Here is a 24,539-nt window from a genome sequence, read left to right as displayed (position 1 = left end):
TACTGAACCAGCACAATTTCCTTTGCAAAAGTAGAAGGTGAAATGAGAATGTGGATGACAAGAATACATCTTGGAGGGGAAAGGAAGAATCCCTCATTCCCTCCAATGCTCTTCTAATCATTCTTTAAAATAAGCACAAATAGGTATATGTGGTTTTATCCCCAAACTAAGACATACCAAGTGCCTTGTGTTATAGACACATATTTGGAGCAGGTGAGCCATGTAGAATACATGAGCCTTCTAATTTTAGAATGACTTCAGCTCCACCTGGGAAAATTCTAGACAAGGGAACGGGGAAGCAGCGTGCAGTTCTGAAAAGCTTTTGTTAGGTGAGATGAGCAATAACCAGATCGCTTGCTTGCTGGCTGACACACGTTCTACCTGTTTCCCAAACAAGTAAAGCCTTCAAAGACTTTTCCCCTCTAATCTCATCTGCCTTCCCTCTATGTACCCCCAGCTCAAACTTGCCACCTCAACATATTTAAGCCCAGAGTCACCACTGAGATCTGATCACCATCTCCCTAAGCCAGCTGATAATGGTGACATTCCCCATGAATAACCACACTGTAAATTTCCATGTTCTTTCATCATCACCTCTGAAAAGTCTCCCAGACACTAAATTAAGCAAGCCTTCAAACACGCCTTGATTCCAGGTGGGTGTCCCTAGACACAGGCCAGAGGAAGGAGCAGAAGTTCAGAGATTTAAAGTGCCGCCCTGAGTACCCAGCTCATGCAAGGCAGCTAGCAGATGGAAGCCTGGAGGCTGGCTCCCAGGCACCTGAGTAATGTCCTCACCACACCCCCTTGGTCATTAGAGTGAGTCTCATGAAAATATAAGAACCAGATGGGCAGCCTGGGAACAGTGCAACATTTCTCAGGGTTAAGCAAGTAGCCACCCAACGACTTCTTAGCTAGGGTGCATTCTGTCCCTTTTAAGGAGCATTTAAAAGTGTCTTTTGAAGATAGGTCATAACTCCTTCCTTGAGAGGGTGTGACAGGTGTGCTAAGCTGTAGGTGCTGCCACCCTTGTCCTGCCTCCAGCTAATGTTTCTCTGTCTGCTTTACAAATTGACAACCAACCTGATAAAAAATATTCCATCCCAAACCACGCTACTGATTTCACTCCCATGGCAATTATTTTCTAAAGCATGCATTCAGCAGTCAGCCAAGGTTACATGTATCATTGTAACACATTCACCACGGGTTCCCATGCTCTTTTCTCACCTGCACAGTAGGCTCCTTAAGGACAAGGCAGAGAAAGCCTGCTCCTTTGTATAGTTCCAGCAACTAGAATCTTCGAATCTGAATGTGAAAAAGCATCTAGTTCCAAGAAAATCAAATACATGTCAGTGACATTATCACTTCCCTATCTTGGACCTATGAGCAATGGATCAGCGCAGCACTTCCTAAAACCTACAGTCAGTCTTATAACACTTTCCACCCTGGCTCTCCAGGTTATCTCTACCAATCCATCAGTGTGGTCACGTGAAAAATCTCACGGGCCATTTCTAATTCAAGCCCAATAGAGGAGGAAACAAATCCAAACAGGAACCAGAAAACTAACTTGTCCAGGGATGTGAAAAAACTGAGACCAAATGGCCCCAAACCCATGATCCTTGACCTCCAGTCTCAGGCAGCACATCCCTCTGTTGTCTCACTCAGATTGTCTGAGAAGCGTTTACTAATGACAGTGTATGACTCTGGCATCATCTGTTCTCCATATTTGGGGATCTAAGAGAAAGGAAGAAAGGAAGAAACCAATGAAATGTCAACAAGAAAGGCCAAGAGCAATGATCAAGTAATAAGAACACAGAACTTTTCTTTTCAAAATACACAAGAAAGGCCAGGTATGGTGGCTTATGCCGGGAATACCAGCACTTTGGGAGGCCAAAGCGGGAGGACTGCTGGAGCCCAGGAATTTGAGACCAGCCTGTGCAACATAGCAAGGTCTCATTTCTAAAAAGAAAAGAAAAAAATGCACAAGAAAGCCACATGAGATAAGCCCCATGTTCTTTTGAGCCCATCTGACACCCTTGATTAGCACATGGAGTTGCAATTTTCTCTCCACAATGTTCCATTAAAGCATGAGGCTTCACCCTGAGTATTCCCATTGCCCTATGCTCTAGTGCTGTCACTCAGGAATGTATCAAAACCGATCTTACATCCATTATTATTTCTCATTCTTATCAACTCTGAGAGTGAGAAGAACTGCAAATTTACATCATGGGTGAAGTCCTTACAGCTTTTGTTCTAAAATTACCCATTTTCACACCTAATTGGTAGGAATGGTTTCACGCCATTTACATTTTTCTGGATGGTTTGTTTCTGGATTGATTCTGGGATTGAATAAAGGAGCCCACCAACATCCAGAGCATTGGGAGTTAGAGGCACTCAGATGTGAAAGTCACCTAGCAGAGACATGAATATATTTTATGAAAAGAGTGTTCACCTGAAAAGAAATAAAAGTAGAAAGCAAGATACAAAGACATGAAAGTGAATGCAAATTATAAAAAAAGTACCACTAAATTAGATATAGCATCATCTGTCTTCTATATCTGAGGTTCTAACGAAAAGGAATCATCATTGCCCTTGCAGGTGCAATAATGGAATTGCGGTGCTGTTTTAAAAGCCTTTATGCACTGAAGTGTTACGAGTGAAGTGGGCTTTGCTTTAAAATACCCAGCAAAGGGAAACATTAGAAAGATGAGGGAATAGATCAAAGAAAAATGACAGAATGATGCTAATTGTCAAAGCTGGGTGTTGGATATACAGGAACTGATTTTACTATCTCTTCTTCTGTGGATGAAGATTTCTTTAATACAATGTTACAATGTTAACAGAGTTTTACTTATTAAATTAGCTATGAGTACACACACACGCACACACACACACACACACACACACACACACACACACACACACTTGCTTCAATGACCAGCAGTGAGTAGAAGTTGGTCCCCAGTTTGAGCTGCACCCACCACAGGATCTCAGCCCTGTGTGGTGAAGACAGTGGGTGGGATGGGGTGGGAAGGCCTATAAGGACCTGAGTAGTCCTCTAGGAGACAGGACAGTCACCCTAAAGGACAGAGAGTTAAGCATAAGCCTGATTTAGTCATAAAGCCCCAGCCTTTGGAGGCGTGACTATAACACGGTCATCACCACTTGGACTTTTCTCCTGGCCCAGCCTGCTCTACATTCATGTCTGGGTCTCACAGGGCAGGGCAGAGAGTAAGTAAAACTGGAAAGAACAATTTCATTAAACTTCTAAGGCCCTGGGGTGCAAGTTCTATAGCTCAGTGACCCATCACACAGACAGCAACAGAGAGGGCAGACGGGTAGCTACCTCCATCCTCTGCAGACTGCCAGCCAACCCGGGGGACTTGAAGCTCTCTGGTCTTTAGAAGGTGTGGCACTGCCTCTGCTCTCACAGACCACCTCAGCCCCCAGAGTGGCACCGAGATGGTTACAGAGTAATATGCAACACAGCAGGGGTTCAAATGCTATTTTCTGACCACACTCCACAATCAGGGGAAGTACACCTCAGAGACATTCTCATAGAAAGAAGCTCAGGAAGGAAAGAGGGAACAGAGTTGTTCACGACTGCAAAAAGAATAGTCCCCTTCTGGACAAATGTATCAGGTCTGCCTACACCTGCTCAGCAGGGCCTGGGGAACCCCAAAAGGCCTAGGCAGGAGCTATGCCAGGCTCCTGGGGAACAGGCTCAAGGGCAACATCTCTAGGCTTTTCTCGTCTGTCAGAATGGACGGAGACTTGGAGGAGGGGTCAAATGACCAAGAGTACCCGCTTCTCCATGGATGGCAGTGGCAGCACTTGTCATCATCGCATCCTGTCACCTGACTCAGTGGAGAACCTGGCTCTTGGCCTATCTGGTCTTCGAGTGTGAAGGAGGAGCAGGAGGAAGGCTCCACCAGAGAGCCGGGAAACTAGGGATAGAGGCCTGGGGAACAGGCCTCCATCTCCCTCTTCTGGCTTAATCTCAAGACCTTTATACTTCAGTTCCACCCAGTTAGGCTTTAAAGAGTGCAGGGAAGGTGAAGAAAACACAGGAGCCTTCTCGGCTTATGGAGATGCCTGGAGATAACAGTGACAAGTATCAAAGTGGTAACCCCCAACTGGCCCAGTATCCAGGTTTTCTCAAATGATACCCAGTGTGTAAGTGTTGCTGCAGTGTCAGTACTTTCTAGTGTTTGGGCAAGTCACCAGAGGTCCATCTGTAGGAGGGGCTGAAGGTGAACCTTGGGGCAAGTACATTCTAGAAAGGGGGTTGGGTCAATTCTGAAATCTGCATGATGGAGTTACTAAGCTATCCTCTTTTTCCTCCCTATATGTTCATATCTGAGCCCTTTGTGGATGGGAGGCAATTACAAAGTGAAAGAACTGCTTTATGGGAACCCTGGTAGACCCTGGACTCCAGAAGCCCTGCTTTGTGTGGACACACTCACACCCTTCCACCTCCAGCCCCAACAAAGCACGACATAGAGTGGGAGAGGCATTTTCTTCTGTGTCGTCATGGACCACCAAGTGTCTGAGGCACCTTCAAGCACATCAAGGATAACAGTAGCAAGGCGGGGTGGGGCTGCAGCAGCAGTGGTACCTAGTGGGACTGGGAGTGTTGCCAGTGGGTTTGGAGGGAAAGGCCTAGAGGAGAACAGCAAGGTACCAGGGACACAGTGTGGCTGCCTAGAGAATTTATGAGTAGATAAGAAACTCACCCCCTCCCACTGGAACCTCTCTGAAATAACTATGGAGACACAGCAGGAGGCTAGTGCAGTAACAGATGGAAGCAGAAGTTAGTGAAACACACTCCATGCTAACCAGGGAGTGGTGGGACTGGTGTGCTCACACACTGCTGGTAAAAATCGGCACCATTCACTCGGAAAGCTGTCTAGCATTTGTATCAAGAGTCATAAATCTGTATTTATGTCCGGAGATACATTCTGAGGACACAATCCAAGAGGAGGAAAAAGCTTCTAGGCATGAAGAGGTAGTATCATAACTTAAGAAACTAGGAGCACCATAAATATCTAATGGGGAATGTTTCATGAAATCACACATGTTCACTTTAGTGGGACAGCCTGACATTATAAGAGAACAGATTTCAAGAGTTTCCAGCAACATGGAACAATGTACTGCCCCAACATTTGAGCTTCAAAAGCAGGAATCCACATTGTTTCCTCACCAGGACTAACCGTATAAAAATATGAACACACATGGACAAAGGCGAAAAGCAACGTGCAAATCCAGCACAGGTTGCCTCCTCGCAGTGCTGAGACCACCGTGGTTTGCCTCCCACAGGTCCCAACCTTTCCACTATTTTGATCTAGGATCTTAAAATTAAAAAAAAAAAAAAAAAAAAGCCAAAAATTTTTTAACTGCAAGTATCAAAATGCAAACCAGAAAATAACTAAACAAAGGTCACCAGGCAGAAAAGCAAACGGGGGCTCAGGAATTTGGGTTCTAATTCCGGTGGACTATCACCGGAGCCGGAAAAACGTGGCTGGCCCCGAGCTCCTGCAGGCCCTGTTTCGGCACACTTGCCCACAGGAATTGTCTGAACAGCTGAGGAGAGACACGAAGGGGAGGCCCCTGAGGGTGCCAGGAACAGCCCCCCTTGGGCCTGCCGTTCAAACCTTCCAGTGAGCGCCACCTCATCCCTGAGGCGGGGGCAGAGAGAGCTCTGGGACAGGCGTGTGTTCAGTGGGCAAGAGGCCAGGTTCCACACAGCAGCAGGCCCACTCCCTTCCCACACGCCATCCACACAGGCAGGGCAGCTGCACTCACCGCTCAAGGGGGACGTGCTGTTCTCCAAGGCCTGGCACGCAGCCAACACGATACCTGTTGGGTAGAGAAGAGGGAAAAGGTCAGAGTCTGCTTGGCAAGTGATGTCCTCGGAGGCTTAAAGGGCAGGCTCTGTGACAGGCAAAGACTTGGTAGTTTACAGAGTGGACTGTAGACAGGCTCGGTGACATCATTTGTGGGCATCAGTGCAGAATAAGCACATGGGACCCCTTGTTAAAAAGCAGGAAGAAAGTACCCATAGAAGCTCTGAAATGAAGAGCCTTCCACTTCTTCCAGCCTCTCTCTCCGTCTGTCAGGGTGGTTTTGGCTTTTGTTTTTTCTTAACACCTTATTTTTTTTTGTGGTGGGAAAATATACATAACATAAAATTTACCATTTTAACCATTTTAATTGTACATTTCAGTGACATTCACCCTGCTGTTCATGTCATCATGTTTGCTTGCTATTTACATCGTTGCTGTCCTGAGTGTGAGGATACCCGCAGGCTGAGTGCAGCCCCTCATAGGTGCCCCCCAGGGACAGAGTGTGCAAGGGAGCAAAGGACCCACTGCCTCTGGGCTTTCCTTCCAGCCAGCAGCTGGACCAATGTGCTGTGACCCAGCTGGGGGTTGCGGGGTCTAGTCAGGTATCTCTTCTTTCCAGGAACTGGCTGTCCCAACCCAAGATGGATGGGTGACCCCTTAAGGGTATTGCCTCCTCCCTGCCAGGACGTACTAGGTACTGGATCAGGGGAGTCAAGCAGCTCACCCCTCTCTAGTTGCCCACTGAAGATGCCATGGAGCTGCCACTTCAGGATGAGGACAGCTGCCACCATGCCCAACCCTGAAATGCCATGCACTTAACCCCAGCCCTTTTTGTGTCCAGGTCCAACCAGGGGCAGAGCACAGCAGGAGCAAGAAAACCTAGGGGAGGCGGGGAGATAGTAACAGGCAGGACCATGGGAACCAAGGCTCTAAGCCCCACCCCGTGCATACTCTATTGTCCTAATGAATGTCACCTACAAGACACAAATTCTAAGATAAAACTACACAAATTTCAAGATTGCAACTGCAGAGTATTAAACCTCAAGCTCAGGGCCCTTGTGAGCACGTGGTCCTGTGTGACCACACAGCTTGCATGCCCATAAAGCCAGCCCTGCCAACCAATGACCTTTCTGTGCCCTCAGATTACAGTACTCAAGGTTTCTGGAAACAGCAGCAACCTTCCAATGAAGAAGGAACCTCTTCTGAGTTATGCAATCAGCATGAGCCACACTAGAATGACTTCCCAAAACTGAAATGCAAAAAGATGCCACAGTTGCCATGCCGAGGGGCTGGGCCTCTGACAGGTTAGCCCAGAAGGCAGATGAATCAAGTCCGCACAGGAAACAAGCAAAGTTCTGTCTGTTACAGGATCCGTGCAGCCCCCTCCTCTGCAGGCTGTGAGGGCTCCTTGCCCCTTTTCACTTAGGGTGTACACACAGAAGTCCTGACTCTCAAAGGAAAAAACGCACTTGGAATAGATAGAGCAATCATGCTCCCAATGTTCCTTTCAACCTCTGAAATGAGAAACGTTAAGTACTTTAGACTGCTTTTACTGGAGGTCTGGCATGGACCTCCCAAAGACTTTTAGAGAGTCCTGAGCCAGATGTTTGGGCTGGAGTTGGAGGCAGGGCAGGGGGACAGGGAGAGTAAATCAGCAAAATCACACGTCTTCCCTGTGCAATTCCTTCTTGCTGGCCAATAGATGCTAATTTTGGAAGCAAGGCTTCCAGGGCTCCCCTGTCACCCACACACCAGTGTTAAAACAAGGCATCCCCATCCAAGCTGGGAAAAGTCAGTGGTTCTCGAAGCTGCCCTGACTTTGTTGGCACTGCCACAAACCATTCTGGGCTAAAGTCAGCCAGTGACCCATAATAGTGTACAAAGATGACACTGGGGATGCTTTGCATACTCTGAGGGGAAGCGTGGCTGGCCTGTCACAAACTGCGCCTGAACTAATGAATTATCTTCATGCCCTGTTCCTGCCCCATATCCTGTCAGTCAGGGCGAACCCAGTCAGCACGGTTCCTGGGTTACATGGTGGCCCCTGCTTAAGTGAAACTCAGACAAGAAAGCAAACACTGTACAGCTGAATCCAGGACAAGGCACTGATGAGCAGCACTGCTCCAGTAAGATGAGGGTGTGCAATGGGGGCCCACTCCCCAGCCTTGGTGCAAATTACTTCACCTTCTGTTCCTCACCTGTGGGCTTGCAGCTGCCAAACTCACAGAGGTGTTCTGGGAATGAATTAAAGTTTGCAAAACCATGGTATTCCATAGATGAAAGACACTGGGTTTTTTATTCATAATTTGAGCAGCACGAGAAGAATAGGTCTTTTCTATACCCTCACGTTCCCATGGAAAACAACTTTTTGATGCCCTGGGCTTCACTCTGCAATCTCGATCATGCCCAGCATCGGCTGAAGCCCTGTGATGTGTGGTGAGCCTCTGCTTTGTCTTCATTATGTGGTGAGCCTAAGAGAACCCTGGACAGGAGGACAGGGCTCAGGCCTCTCACTCTGCAGGTGGATGTGCACCCCTTATTGGGCATGAACAAGTCCCACTCTAAGGTCTTGTATGTGTTCTCTTACTTAGTCCTCATAACAATTCGTGACATAGGTGTCTCCCAGCCTTCTGGTTCAGCTGGTAGAAATGCCCAATCATACGGATGAAAAAACTAAGGCTTAGAGAGATTAAGAAATTTTCCCAAGCTTCTGCAGCCACATTCAAACTCCAGTGTGTCCAACTCCCATGCACAAGACAGTGTCTAATTACCAGACCACACCACAGTCCTTCTGACTGTAGCGGATTGTGACACAGGTGTGTATTCAGCAGTTACAAACCCCAAGTGAGTCCAAACAACAGACTCTGCAGGCCCAGCGGCTGAGCATTGATCCCTCTCTTTCTGGGGGCCATCCATCGCCTTTTGGGTATTCTCCCACTGTCTCCAATCTCCCTGCCATGAGCATGGTCTACTGAGGGGCAAAGGTATGAGCATCCAGGCTCACCAGCTGCCCACGCCTCTGGCCATACGACTATGCTTAGAAAGCCAGGCTGTGTTAGGACCTTCCAGAAACACATGGCCTTGCAGGCTCCTGGGGTCATCCGAAACAAAGGAAGGATGAGGGAAGCACAGCCACAGGGACTGTGGCCACATGCAGTGAGTCAGGGAGACACACAGTGTACAGGCCTAGTGGCCCATAGCCACAGGCTCCTCCTGAGTTTCAAAGCTGGCCCTTGCCTGCCGCAGGCCCTCAGGACAGGGAGGCTGGAATCCCCTCTGGGCCACTCCTGCTGGCATCCCGTTTCTGTTTAAATAGCTCCAAAGAGGGGAATCCCAAGACTGTGGACTTCAAAAAGAAAAAAGAAAAGAAGGGAGTGGTATCAAGGGGAAAACCACATGCAACAGAAGAAAACCCTTGTGAAAGGCTGATCCTGTGCCCCTCAAAATACAGTGGGAACCTGGCCTGCCCTGAAGGAAGGACAGGTGTTGCCATGCTTACAGTTCAGCTGTTTGGTACTCAGGTAAAAGTTCCCAACAGAAGCAAGATAAAAGGGAGGCTCACTGATTTAGCTCATGAATCCCCAGAAGTGGAGCCATCCTGAAACCTGTGTGCTTACTGCAATGGGATATGCTCTTGAGAAAGGCTGGACACCCCTCTCCCCTGGGCTCCAGAGCAAAACACCCCCACTCCAACCCCTCACTTGGGCACCTCACTCAGGCACAAGACTAGCAATTCTGCACAGATACGCAGGCTGTGCCTTCAGCATTGGACACCCTTCATCTTCAACCACCCATTGGCCTGGTGACTACCTCTCCTGTGGACACTCAGCTATAGTGGCTGGAGCTGGGAGGAGCATCCTCTGGCCCCTGGCCACCCCAGCAGAGTGGACCATGTCCTGTTCTGGCCTCCACTGGGGCTGGTATTTGCTTTCAGGCCCCTACCTACTCCACTGCGTGGATCTAGAATATCAAGCTCTACCTTTCACCTGCATGAATGGGTGAAGGGTGAGTTTCTGTTTTCAGGGGATGTGGGAGGATGAAGAGCTGCAGCAGATCCTTTGGATGAAGGCTGCTCTGGATTCAGAAGAGGTGGTGAGGAAAGGCCTTTGGCTGAAGAACACACTCAGGGCAGGAGGACAGGCGTTGTGCTAGAGGGCAGGGCAGAAGGGAATGTGGGCATTCAGAAGGCAGCAGGTGATCCTCTTCCTCCCCCCTACCATTCTTAGAGCTGGCGGGTCCTGACAAACAGGAAGTAGAGAGTGGTACATAGAAGGTGGGAATCCCGCTGCTCAGGGAGAGGTCTGCAGAGGCTTCCATGTGGGCACAAACATTTAAAGAAATGGGCCACACAGAACCCAGGGCCAGTCAGTATAAGTTCATGGCATCTTCCCTTATGAATTATATATCAACATCTACATTTTGTTTGCAAGCATGGCAGGATTTTAACTGCATAGCAAAATTTACCACATTGTATGATTATGATTTCTTCAATACTTTTAAATCTAAGAGGTTTGACAGCCAGGTGAGGATGCCGGCTTCAGGGCAAGAACTGATTAAGAAGAAAAAAGGGAAGGCCCTACAAGCAAGGCTGGTAGGATGTGTGTACCATGGCCTACCCTTGAGACTATCCACAAACTGATTAGGATATTAAGGCCAAAAGCAGCCATGTGGCATCCCCACTGGACAGCAGCAAGTTCCAACTTGATAAATCTCGGGAAATACTTCATGACTATGACATCACAGGAAATGATCCAGCATTACCTGAAAGCTCACAGGAATTTCCCATCTCCATCTAAACATATCTGACAATAGCAAAAAAACAAATATTCAGAATGAACCTTCAGGATCAGGGAGGCAAGAGAAATGGGCACACAGGTGCCTGCACCACAACCGCCTACCACTTTCTAGCCTGTTATGCCACAGCAGAAAGGGGCTTTGCCATCAGGCCTGGGTACAAATCCTGGCTCTGCCACTCCTTCACTGTGAGACCTTGGCTCTAGTATGTATACTTGCAGAACCTTGGTGTGTTCATCCTTAAAACAAGGATAACAGCTCTTCATGGGACTTGCAAGGATTAAATGAAACAAAATGTACAGAGTACGTGAGGCTCATAAGTCACTGTGAGGACTCACTGAACAGCAGTTGATGGTGCTACATCTCCGTCCTGTTTCATCATAACTTCCAGGAAGTTCGGGATGATGAGGAGGGGGTCATAATCCTCCTCCTTTTGGAAGGCACTAAGAGGACTTCAACAAAGGTTTTATCTGAGGCCCTGTGGTCGCTTGGCTGTAGGCTACTGGTGTTCCAAGGACTGATCTTGAAATAGCATGCTTTTTGAGGGTTTAAATAGCCAACACGGCAAAACCCCATCTCTACTAAACATACACAAATTAGCCAGGTGTGGTGGTGGTCACCTGTAATCCCAGCTACTTGGGAGGCAGAGACAGGAGAATTGTATGAACCCAGGAGGCGGAGGGAGGTTGCAGTGAGCTGAGACTGCTCTACTGCACTCCAGCCTGGGCGACAAATCGAGACTCCCATTCAAAACAACTACAACAAAAAATGTTTAAAATGTTGTTATTTACTTATGTTAACTAATCAAATATTTATTGAGCACCTAGCTACTGTGAGCAAATTAAGGAAAAAAAGAGAAATCTGCGACTTGTGACTTTTCCTTAAAATGTCCAAGTCACATGGGACAGCAACTACCAGAGAAAAATGGACTCTTCCATACTTCAGCAAAGGCAGATAAGAGTGGGCTGCTGAAGTCATCACTATGGCCCACTAAGGCACTGGACTGACACTACAATCCCATAGATGCTTCCCCTGCTTCCATGCCCAAACACTATCTCCAACCTCCACCACTCTCCCCAAGCCTGTACCCCAAATCATATGTTCAAAATGAAACTCATGTCTTCCACCTCCTCCTTAGTTTTGGGCGGGACTGATAACCAGGCAGTCATTGTCAGCCCCTCCCTCTCCTTCACCCAGTATCCAAGCCAAGCCCTCCTAGACACCAAGCCTCCACACAGTCCATTCTATCCATCCCCCTGCATCCCTACTGCCACTGCCCCAATTCAGGCCCCATCATCTCTCCCTGCACTATCACAATAGTTGTAAGACCGGTTTCCTTGCCAACAGCTTAATAAAAATTCTTTGCTCCTACTGCGAGACTAACCTTGCTGAATGAAATCACTCCTTTTCTCTAAGCTCTCCATGGGCTCCCTACCACTCACAGAACCCAGTGCAGAGACAGAACCCAGCCCCAAGTCCTGAGTGGAGATTTAGCATGCATAACCTGGTCTGAGACCCCATTTCCACCTAAATTCTGCCCATGCCCTCCTGTCAGGTCCTCTGACCCCAGCTGCCCAGCACTGCCCCTTTACCCTGCACAAAAGCTGGCACCAGCAGCCTAGTGCTTTGGGCTTATGCTACTAGGATCCTGACCCAACTTCTTACGGCTGTGGACTTTAGCTGCCCGAGCCTCAGTTTCCTTCACTGTAAAAGCAGATAAAGAGATCCAACTCCTGCACAGCGTTGTTTAGAGATTAAAAAAGGGACACATAAGAAAAATGTGGTCTCTTGAGTGACACACAATAAACATGCAACAAATGGTAGGTGCTACTGTTGATAGTTTTCGTTCACATCATGCTGATCTCTCAAGACGACATAGCCCATCCTCTACCCATGGGAATCAAATTGGCCTCTCAAAGCCTTGCTCAAATGTCAGAAATAATCATTTCTTCCTCAGAGGAATCTTGACTTTATTCTGCCTTGCAGTTCATAAGGTTTTACATTTTATCTGTCTCTCCTCTCTAGTGTGGTCAGGAGCTGTGGCTAATTCATCTCTATCCTCACACCTGGCCTAATGGACCTATATAGGATTTTAATACATGTATGTTGAACTGAATTTCTCTAAAGGTCACCAGCTTAAAAACAGAGTTAAAATCTTATCAAAGACTTGGATGAGGGGCCGGGTAGTGAGTATTGAGGGTATACAGATGGGGAATGGGAAAACCTGTGGAGCCTCAGGAATTCCTTTCTTTCTTCTATTCTAGATCCCTGCACCACAGTCTAGGTCTTGGTTCTTACTCTAATTTCAGTGGAGATGGGGAGCACTTAATTTTTACTTCCAACTTTTATTTTTTATTTATTAATTTTGTTGAGATGGAGTCTCACTCTGTTGCCCAGGCTGGAGTGCAGTGGCATGATCTGGGCTCACTGCAACCTCCACATCCCAGGTTCAAGTGATTCTCCTGCCTCAGCCTCCTGAGTAGTCGGAATACAGGTGTGTGCTACGACACCTGGCTAATTTTTTATATTTTTGGTAGAGACGGGGTTTCACCATGTTGGCCAGGCTGGTCTTGCACTCTTGACCTCAAGTGATCCACCCTCCTTGGCCTCCCAAAGTGCTGGGATTACAGCCAACTTTTAAGTTCAGGGGACATGTGTAGGATGTGCAAGTTTGTTACATAGGTAGACATGTGCCGTGGTGGTTTGCTGCACAGAGCACTGGAATCCTGACATTCATTCATTCAACAAGTGCTCACTGAGCACCTGCTGCACCATTAGCAGGACATTGTTCTAGGTGCTGGGCAGAGAGCAATGAACAAAAAGTCCCTTCCTATGAGAAAGAATCCTTCCAATTCTGAAAAACCATTGAACTCCATTATAAATAGCTGTGCCATTGTTCAGTTGGGTGGTAAGTCAAATCTGTGTTTTTCTATCTAAGTGATGATATTAAATAGTCCCACTAGAATACAGAAAAATCCATGAGGAATGAAGGAACTGTCATCCTCATCCAAAGCCTGGAGTTAAGTCTGCTGAAGTGGCCTGTTAAGTTGATCCTGTGTCGTTCGGTCACCTGATGAGATGACCCTGCAAGGTTTTGTTTTCCCACTCTTAATTCATTTGGCTGGCTTTTCTTGAAACTTTTATGAGAACACAAAGACTTCCATCCAGTGAACCTAAAGAGGCCTGGTCATATCCCAAGGAGGCTAAGACAGATGGAATGAATGCTCATTGTGAATGTTCATTGTGAATGCTGTGTGTCCCGGGGCTCGTCAAGCAAAGGCAGGACTTGCCACAAGGGGTTTACAATCCAGATAATTGAAGCAAACACATTCAGTGGTGTTCCTGTATTGCTCCCTATTCCAGCTCTTTCTTCCACCTAAATGTGTCTACCTGGTCCGGGTTTCCTACAGACACTAACTCCTCTTCTGAGTAGAAAAGTCTCCTCACTGCCTGATGTCATTTCTACCTGGCCTTCCAGGTCCCAATCCCCAAGTCCTCCACGATATCCCCTGACCACTCTGGCAAGCAGGGCTCTCTACCTGCATCTCCTAACACCCACCAGCACTGGGCTGGGTGTAAAATCGGGTCACTCATACGGACCAGTATCTCCTGTCCCTCCTTCTCTTAGGCCAGATCTCATTTCCCACCATTACTACTTTAGGAGAGCTGGTCACTATCTTTCCCTACTTCAAGAGACAAATGAGAATATTGGCAAAATGCTTTGAACTCTTTAGAGTCCATGCCCTACCAAGTGCCCAGAACTGACACCACAGAAGTAACATAGTTGTTATATAACCTTTTGCAGCTATGTTACTAGAGATGAAATGCTTTTCCTGACATCTGGGAAAGCATGCAGAAAAATAAACAACTCAATAAAGAAGGCACAGAGACCCCTGCAGGGGGAGCCAAGTGCTTCCCGTTGAGATACTTCTGTTTCTAAGGCCCGGCCATTGTGATGCAACACCCACATTGCCATACAGACATCTTTCTCTATTCTCCCCAACATGTTACCCACTTCAGAGCCTTAGAGACCAAGGCTGCCTACTGATCTGGTGGTCCGAGAGAACCCTCTCCCATAAAGCAAAGCAAATAGCAGACGGGTAAAACATCTTCAGCCAACAATCAATTAACCAGGATGTAGGGAGCACCTGGCTAGAGGCGAGGAAGGCCCTATGCTGATCTATGCCACACCCTTTTGTGCCAGGAGGAAGCAATTGTCTTTTCTGAAGAGTTAAAGCCTTATCAAAGACCTAGAGCAGGGACTGGGTACTGAGTCAACCTTCCTCTTCCCCAGGCCTGCTAGCACACTAGCTGGCTGAGGGCCCCCATCCGAATTCCTGGAATTGCAAGGCAACAGGGCGAGTATCACCGAGCCCTCTCAGGCTGGCTGGAGTTCCCCAACTGCTGAATCACCAACAGGCTCTACCAGGGCTGAGTTCTGAAGTTGCAGAGAAGCTGTGCCAAGCTGAGGCACTCTGAAAATCTGTTCCAGGTGACTAGCACCGTGACTTGAGGCCTTGAGGTGTCTCCGGAAAGGGTGACACTTGATTTTCCTAGAGTTCAGGAGAGAGAAACAGGGGTTGCGGGTGGTGGGCTGGGGATAAGCCTGGGGATAATGTGGTAGATGCCATAGCTATATCCACAGGCCCCTGGGCCCTCTGGACTGTGAACCAGCTGAGCAGAGGGCACCTGGCTGCCAAAAAGTACAGGAACCAAACCTCTGGAAGGAGCCATGGGGATGTTACAAGTCCCTCCTTATCTGTGAAGGCCCACTGGCCCCATCTTAGCTTCCCTGGCCTGTGATGTCTTAGACTTGCCATCCTCTGGGCCCAGGTGAGCAGTGGTTCTGCTGGTGTGGACCTTGGGCCAGCAAAGTTAGACTCTTGGTAACTGAAATCAAACCAAGCCCATCCTCTCTGCTCAGTCAAGGCCATGTGTGGGCATCTTTCACACGAGTGGCGTGGAAGTAGGGTATGAGCAGGGAAGAGGTAAAAATAGGTAATCCTTGAACTCTGCCCCATTTCCTCCATGTGAATAACTTGGTGATGACAAACTCATCCCTGCCCCCTGCTGCACGACACCCCAGGCACCCTGGAACCACCCTGCAGAAGGCATTGTGAGGCTTTGGATTTGGGCCAACATAAATATCAGTGTGACTTGGCAGAATCTCAGATCAATGCAGCATCAGCCTGGAAGCAGGGGATGGAGGAACAGAACAACACTGACCCATTGCTAATCCGCACCGTCCACCTTGGGGGCTGGACACAGGACACACCTTAGGGATGCTCATTTGACTTGATAAGGGCGGCTAATTCAGAAGCAAGTTCAGTCCAGGAAACAAATCCCCAGAACTACAGGTTTTCAAGAGTTAAGGGGTAAATACACTTACTTCTTGTAGCTCCACATTTCTCAATCCACATCACACTGCAAACTGGCAGAATCTCTAAGTTCTTCTCCTTGGGCCCCAGAAGCAAGGGGCAGGAGGAATGAGAAAGCCCTGGGCAATATGTGTGGGCTCCAGGTGCTGAAGAGCAGGAGTGGAGGCGGTGGTGCTCAGATTCACTCGCTTTCACTGGGAGACCTTCACCACACCACCCACTAGCCCAGGGGTTCTTACTGCTGGTAGCAGATGCCCCTTGGGGAGCATCTGAGAACCTGTGAAGGGAGGTGCTTTCTCACTGTCACAAGGACTAAGGGGTGCTTCTGGTACTTACTGGTGGAGCCAGGGATGCTAAGTTTCTGATTTCTGTAATGCACAGAACTTTGTTTTGCTTAAGATATTGATAGTGCACTCTGTTGGGAAATTCTGGGCCCCAATAGAGAAAGTCCCTTTAACTTACAGGTTACTTAGTTTCCAACTGTATCTCGGCAGATGTACCCAAAACTCAGGGGAAATGGAACAAGCTGGTAGTTACATGCGCAGACAGGGCCACTCAATAGAGCCTTGCAAATGGTCACAGTGGAACCATGGTGATCCAACCTTCCCCCATTTACCTGGAATGCTCTCTTCCCTGTCTGCTCTTCCCTCTATTCTCCAGGTCATCGGCCTGTGCCTGTCTTGTCTGTCTCCTTGTATTAACCCAAAGCATTCAGGTTACACATCATGAAACCTATTTATAAAGTAACAAGACTGACAAATCACAAAACCCACTCCAGGTGTTTTATAGTCATGGGGTTCCAATGAGACTCAGGAGCCCCAAAGGGAAGAAACACATGGGGGTGATGCATTTGACTTTTTCTTGGTCCACTGCCAGATTTTAGGGCCCCTAATGTATCTCCCTCAGGTCAATACATGTTCTTACGGTAATGTGTAGCAGCGCTCTTCAGTTAATGCCCCAAATGCACTTAGTTGTATGGGCAGAATCTCATTTACTGACTCGAGACAAACTAGTAAGGAAGAAGGCATGCCATCCCCAGGGCTGTGGGGCAGAGACATCATGTACCTTTTAGCAGCAGTCAATTTAAAGCATTTTAAAGGAAAACAAAAATCCTGGAGAAAATGCAGTACCTCTTCTATGGGAAAATGGAAGTGGTATCTCCCCTCCCAACCCTGCTCTAGCCCAATTTCCCCTTTAACTTTTGTTGGGGAAAGGGCAGTGATGAGAAGCAAAAGGGTGGGAGAGGGAAAAGAGGAAGTTTTCTGCTAGGATGCTTTGGTTCTAGTAAAAACAAAGACCAGCAGAAGACTACAGAAAGAAGAATGAAGGTGGCGGCATTTCACGTTTAAGTCCCATATAAGAGTGCAGTGAGAAAGGGGTTTCAGGTTATTAATAGTCAGTGCATTTCTGAAGTATTTCCTGGAAAAATTAGACTCATCTAAATGAAAGTGGTTCAGAGTCAAAACCAGTGATGAAGTGGTCCAGACACTTTAGAAGACAGTTTTGCAGTTTCTTAAAACCAAACATACCCTTATACAATCTAGCAATAGTGCTCCTTGGTATTGACCCAAATTCGTTGAAAACTTATCTTCAAAGAAAAATCTGCACACTGATGTTTATAGTAGCTTTAGTCATAATTGTGAAAACTTGGAATCAACCAAAATGTCCTTCAGTAGGTGAATGGTTAAACAAACTGTGGTATATTCACACAGTGGTATGATATACAGCAATGAAAATAAACGCACCATCAAGCCACTAAAAGACATGGAGAAAGCTTAAATGCATATTACTAAGTGAAAGAAGCCAGTGTGAAAAGGCTGTATATTGTATGGTTCTAACCATATGACAGTCTGAAAAAGGCAACACTGTAGAGATAGTGAAAAGCTCAGTAGTGGCCAGGGGTTTGGGAGAGGGAAGAAAGGGATGAACAGGCGTAGCACAGGCAACTTTTAGGGCAGTGAAACAACTCTGTACAATCCTATCATGGTGGGTATGTGTCATTATAAATCTGTCCAAACACATAGAAAGTACAACTACAAGAGTGAACCTAATGTAAATGAGGGACTTTAGTTTATATCTAACTTTAGTTAAATAATATTAACTTCAGTTAATAATGTACCAAAATTGACTCATCAGTTGTAACAAACATATCACACCAATGCAAGAAGTTAACAGGTGAAACTATGCAGTGGGGTAAAGCTCTCTGAGCTTCCTGCTCAATTTTTCTATAAACCTAAAGCCACTCAAAAAATATTCTATTACCAGCTGATGACAGTTACAGCACTGTGAAGCTGGATTACTTTACTCTGGACTCTGGATTGTTAAGTCACACTGTTTCCCTAGGTTCAAGTATACACCTCCTGCTCCTAAGGAGGTCATGGCAGGAGCAGCTTGAGTTGGACATTTCTGGGAATGCAGAGGAGACACTGCTCAGTTGTGGACCAGCAGCCTTCTACAGAGCACCGTGGCTCTCAGCTTCATCTGCTGCCCTGTTGGCTTGGCTGATTGCAAAGAAAGGCAAAGCTCACTTCCAGCCTTTGCCATGACTAGGAATTCTACCCTGCTGAAAACAGAGAGGGCAGGAGCACGCTTAAGTCTCACCTGTGGTGAAAATGTTGGACATCTAACTTTAGTAACATCAGTAACATAACTTTAATCAACTAGTCTTAACTTTAGTTAATAATGTATCAACATTTAGATACATTAATATTGTAACAAAGATACTATAATTGTATGTAACTAACATACAACAATTGCTCATTTATTGTAACAAACATACTACATCAATGCCACATGTTAATAACAGGGGCAGAGTAGCATGTATTCACAGTGGCTCCAAGGGAGAAGCAATGACCAGCTTCAGTCAGTAGCTGATCTCAATGGGCTGCACCGCCCTGTACCCCAAGCCTCACTCCTGCACTGGGAGCATGTCAGATGAGAGGAGGCTGAGGAAAACCATGATCCCTGTGGAAATAAGCATGGAAAAGACAGGGGCGGGGGTGTGGGGAGGGAAGGGTAGAATGATGTGGGAGGGGGTCTTCCAGAGAAGTCATATAGTAGAGAGGTTGACAGGCACACAGTCAGGAATCTGAGCAGCCTTTGAAACCAACAAGAAAAGCTAGTATCCTGGTTTCAGAGCAACTGGCCTTGCTTGCGTGGTTTCACAAAAAAAGATGATGTGTCTTAGGCGCACTGGCTCTCAGCTGGGGATAAATTATCCATACAATTAAAAAAAATCTATTGTTAGTGAATTCTGTGAGCAAGAGGGCAGAACCCAAGAGTTACTACACAGACACTGGAGCATTTTTCCATCACGGGTGTGTGTGTGTGTGTAGATAGATAGTCACCACGGATGTCTTTTCTGAATAGGTGACAGCTGACAGAGGCCTGACGGGTGATTTAATCAACTTCTTGACCCTCCAGCTACGTTAGGGCTCCCAAGCAGGTGTCAGACATGGCTTTTGTCATAAAATGAAGCTACAGCTACAGAGACCCCTTCCATCCTCCTCTTCCTGTTCCTTCCTACACTTCAGGAGAGAAAGGAACAAGAGAGCACTGGGAGGAGGAGGAGGCTTTTAATTGTCCAGAATCCACCTCTGGTGAAAATGTGAAGCAAGCAGCTCGCTCCCATCCCTGGCTTTGTCTTTGTTCCCAGCACTGTCTCAACCTGACATTTTACAGTATGTATGTCTGTTTATTTTCTGTCTCCTTGGGATGAAGTGGTGGGTGAGGGGGAGGGGAGTGTTTTTGGTTCATCATATTCTCATTGCCCAGAACAGTGCCTGACACACAGATAAGCTCTCAACAAATACTTGCTGAATGAATTGTTTCTTTTCAAGCCAAACCTGCCAAGCAGTTCCACAGAGTCATCCAGGGAGAGCATGAACTACCGGAGACAACACTTGGACTCCTATCTGAAGAGCAGCACTTTATAATGACCTTGTGGAATCTAGGTAACTTCCATGTGGAATAGGGAGACACCATTTGAACCTTTCTGTGATGACAGTTCTCCAACAAATAACACAGACATGGAAGCATTTTTCATCATGGGTTTGTGTCGATCAATAAATAGTCATCACAGATGTCTTTTCTGAACAGGTGACATCTGACAGAGGCCTGAATGAAATGAGGGAGCCAGACCTGGAAATATCTGGAGGAAGAGCATGTGCAAAGGTCCTGAGGAGTGAACCCCACCAGTCCCAGAAAAGAATAAGCAGCTGCTGGGACGTGGAGAGGGCACACTGGGAAATGAGGCTGGAGAGATGCTGGGAAATGGGGCAGACACATCCGAGGGGAGCACTAGAGGCCTGGACTTTATTCCAAGCTGGGCAGCCCCTGGAAGACTTTGAGCAGAGGAGCAACAACATCTGATACATGTGTCAGAAGAGACACTCAGGGTCCTGGGGAGAGAAGAGGCCTTAAGAAGGCACGAGTGGGAACTGGAAGAACGGGGTGAGATTGCTGCAAAAGTTCGGGTGAAGGTCACACTGGGGTGGCCACTGGGACATGAGAGTTGTCAGATGTACACATAACAGAAACAGCCACCAGAACTTCCTGAGGGACTAAACGTGGCGGTGCACTTCAGCCTCATTCTTGCCTCTGCCTCTATCTGCAGTATCCCCTGCCTTCTCCTTCTCCGTCCTAGGCCATGTTCAACCTCCAAGATCAGTTCAAGTATCAATGTCTTTAAGAACCTTTCCTGACCACCTTGGATGGGGACTCTGTCTCCCTCAAAAAAATTTAAAAAGCAAATACATGAACAAGTAGGAACACAGTCTTAGAGACACCCATTAGCAGGCTCAACTCCTGTGAGAGTCAGATCTTCATGAGTAAATCTTATCTTGGTCCGGATAGTTTAACACTTCTCTAAAGCCCTTTCAGGTTCCCTTCCACCATCCCTGAAATACTAATACTTCAGAGTGCTGCCACCTGGAATGAAGCCTTCGTCCTTGGTAATTAATTCACAGACAAATCCTTGAGATCTCCATCTAAGGCAGGGGTGTCCAATCTTTTGGCTTCCCTGGGCCACATTGGAAGAAAAATAATTATCTTGGGTGACACATAAAATATACTAATGATAGCTGATAAGATTTTTAAAAAATCGCAGAAACATCTCATAATATTTTAAGAAAGTTTACAAATTTGTGTTGGGCCAAATTCGAAGCTCTCCTGGGCCACAGGCAACCTGTGTGCCATAGGTTGGACAAGCTTGGTCTCAGGTAACCCCAGGTTTACTTATGAGACACGCATTAAACACCCAGGAGAAGTTAACCTCCAGATGATAACAGCTATGCCCAAGGCTTTCTGGAAGCTCACAGAGTGTCTTTTCTGGTTCAGCACAGACCTCAGCAATACCACCTGCAGGCAAGCCTAACAGCAATGCAAGCTCAGAGGTGAAAGGCCCAAGAGAAGCAAAGCAAACAGGCAGCTGCTGACCAGGTACCAGAGCATGTGCAAGCTGCAAATGCCCAGCCCGAGACTGTGCTCTGCTCTAGGTTTCTATGTCCTCAATATAGCACCCCTGCAGCAATCCCTAAGGCCCCAGATCCTCACTTTCCTTCATATCTCCCCACAGTGCCTATGGGAAAGATTTTAACAGATAGTCACCCCTACTGAAGTGGGTGTGATGATGCTGAGATGGCTGCTCGGGCAGGAGCACTGAGACATGCCCTGTATCCTCCAGGGAAAGGAGTCCTCCCCTCTAAGAAAAGGTAGAAGGCAGTGTTCCTTCTGACTAGGAGCCAGACAGAACACTCCTGTGATAACTTAATAAGGGCCCAAGGTTGACAGACTTGAACATCCACACAGAGTGTGATCATTCACATTAGCTGAGATTTTCTGCCTCTTACTTTGAGGGGAGGCAAATACCCCAGTGTGTCCTGAAAGATGACAGACATACCAGTCAGTCCACACCCTCATGGGCTCCTTGCCTCGCTGGGATGCCAGTCCTGTCTAACAGAACTCAGTAGTGCTTCTCCATGGCTATGATATTAGATTTACAAAACACCTTTTAAAGCACCAAGTACTGTATTTTTTTAAAAATTTAAAGGCATGAGATATAAGCCACATAAGTGGTTATACCTTCAATTAATTCTTAGAAACACATATTTTTCATATTCTTATGGCCAAGAGTCTACCATCTCAAGCAAGAATGCAAATACACTGTGTGTGTATTATCACCTCCATTCAGAACCCACAGCAGACATTACTAATTGATCACAGCACGACTTCCTGCTGAACTCCAATGCAACTTCCAAGTTCTTCTAAACAGCCACTTCCAAGTGATCCCAGTTGGCACAGAAGATGGAATATTTCCCTTTTATGCTCCAACAATATCTGCTGCTATGTCAAGGATGTAGGGGGAAGGAAGAAAAGAGGGAAGTGAAGAGAGACTCAAGGGTAAATTATTTGTCATCAATGAAAAACATATTGGTCAACCCTTGAATATCACTGCAGAAGTTGAACACAAGGGCAAGAGGAAAGGTCCAGGAAGTAGGAAATGAAACCTCTACATGAAACACACCCATACTCTCACATACACACACAAAATTATTGCAATGGAGCAAGAGGTCCTCCAGAGACACCCGTTGGTATTGACTACAAAATGACAGTGGATTCTTCCCCTCCAGTATAAGGGAGACAGTACACAAGAATATCAACAGCTATTCATACCGATCTATCTACCTTCTTAAAGCAAATGGTTTTTATATAAACAAAGCTCCAGATTTTCAGAAAAGTTCTGCCTCTGAAACCTCTGAAAATAGCTCATCTGGTGACAAACAGCCCAGGTAAAAACAATGGAACCATTTATGGAAGAAGCTAAAATAGAGAAAACCCAAACCAGCACATAGCTAGAGAGTTTAGAATGATCCAGATTTCGTTTGTGCTTTCTAATTATCTTACTGGGAACCTAAACATGAATTTTCCCAAAGTTAATGACTGTATCTTCAAGGCCAAGCAGGGAGGCCATTCATCCACTTTTGCCCTGCCCGGCTTGGAGTCAGATAACATCACAGCCCCCAGAAGGCAGGCATGCTTGGCCTCTGGGGCCTCGGCAACCTCAGGAAGGAGCAGCATGCACACAAGGATAGGAATTCCCTTTCCAACCCAATCCTCTTCGTTATTCACAAGCACGGCTGGTGCCTGCCTTGTTTAAAGTATATTCAAGGGAAGATGCATATCATATCTTATTTGCTGGGATAAAAAACATACCCTACCCTCCTACGCCTGTGATTCATTTCTCAAGGCTGGGAACTCAGATAAACTGCCCATCCCCTCTCAGCCTGTCCCCATCCTTGGCCTGTGAACAGTCACTGCTAGAGCAGAACCCTCTCCCTGCTTCAGGCGGTTCTTCCCACAGAGAAGCCAAAATCAGCCAAAAAATGCTGTTCCCTGGTTGCAGGTGAAGCACATCTCTGAATAATTAAGCAAGTTTCTTTTCTTTTTTGTTTTTTTGAAACAGGGCCTCACTCTGTTGCTCAGGCTGGAGTGCAGTGGCACGATCACAGCTCACTGCAGCCTCGACCTCCCTGGGCTCAGGTGATTCTCTCACCTCAGCTTCCCGAGTAGCTGGGGCGACAGATGCACACAAGCATGCCCAGCTAATTTTTGTATTTTTTTTGTAGAGACAGGGTTTCACCATATTGCCTGGTCTCGAACTCCTGGGCTCAAGGAATCCACCAACCTCAGCCTCCCAAAGTGCTGGGATTATAGGCGTGAGCCACCACACTCAGAAGTTTATTTTCTTTTTTATTGATTGATTGATTGATTGATTGAGACGGAGTTTCGCTCTTGTTACCCAGGCTGGAGTGCAATGGCGCGATCTCGGCTCACCGCAACCTGGATTCAGGCAATTCTACTGCCTCAGCCTCCTGAGTAGCTGGGATTACAGGCATGCGCCACCATGCCCAGCTAATTTTTTGTATTTTTAGTAGAGACGGGGTTTCACCATGTTGACCAGGATGGTCTCGATCTCTTGATCTCATGATCCACCCGCCTCGGCCTCCCAAAGTGCTGGGATTACAGGCTTGAGCCACCGCGCCAAGCCTAGAAGTTTATTTTCTTTACTGCTAGAAAACTGTTTTTCCCTTGTTATCACTCACCAGCTCTGTGGAATTTGGGCTCCTTGTGTCCTGAGGTACAAGCTGAAAAGATGATGAAATTTTGACCCAAAGGGACTGCTCTGTTCTAAAAGGTTCAACTTTTCCCCGCCACCCACCCCCAATACCTGCTGAATGTTAGAACTGAAGCACATCAATCAAATGAGGAAGAAAAATTTTAGATCATGGGTCACAAAGATTAGCTGACCCAGATGAAGATCAAGGAAGCCTATGGTGCAATGTGGACAAAACCTGCAGAAAATATAACAAGGGCCTGTGGTCTGAAAGCAGCAGAATTTTTAGAAGAAGCTGATGTCTGTGTGTTTAAATCTCAGGAGATAGTTTCTCAGCTTCTGAAAACATCAACACTTCCTTCCCCATGGACCAGCAGGATGGGCTTTTACACAGTTAATAAGTAGTCAACT

At 46.9% G+C, this 24,539-nt stretch overlaps 1 protein-coding gene across 3 annotated transcripts in view; it reads right to left on the bottom strand.

Moving 5' to 3' along the window:
• The window catches only part of TGFA (transforming growth factor alpha), a 105,135-nt gene that overhangs the window by 61,487 nt on the left and 19,109 nt on the right, over positions 1–24,539 (bottom strand). For 2 of the 3 annotated variants that reach the window (XM_002757649.6, XM_008980541.4), the window contains exon 2: positions 5,803–5,856. In XM_002757649.6, coding sequence (XP_002757695.2) covers positions 5,803–5,856 — 54 coding nt within the window. Of the gene's footprint in view, positions 1–1,224; positions 1,732–5,802; positions 5,857–24,539 lie in introns of all 3 variants that reach the window. The other variant, XR_013526508.1, reaches the window with a different exon arrangement.

This window comes from Callithrix jacchus, chromosome 14 (assembly GCF_049354715.1).
Source record: "Callithrix jacchus isolate 240 chromosome 14, calJac240_pri, whole genome shotgun sequence".
NCBI classification, from domain to species: Eukaryota; Metazoa; Chordata; class Mammalia; order Primates; family Cebidae; genus Callithrix; species Callithrix jacchus.
The sequence above is the reverse complement of the archived record's forward strand: the minus strand, read 5'-3'. Positions and strand labels throughout refer to the sequence as shown.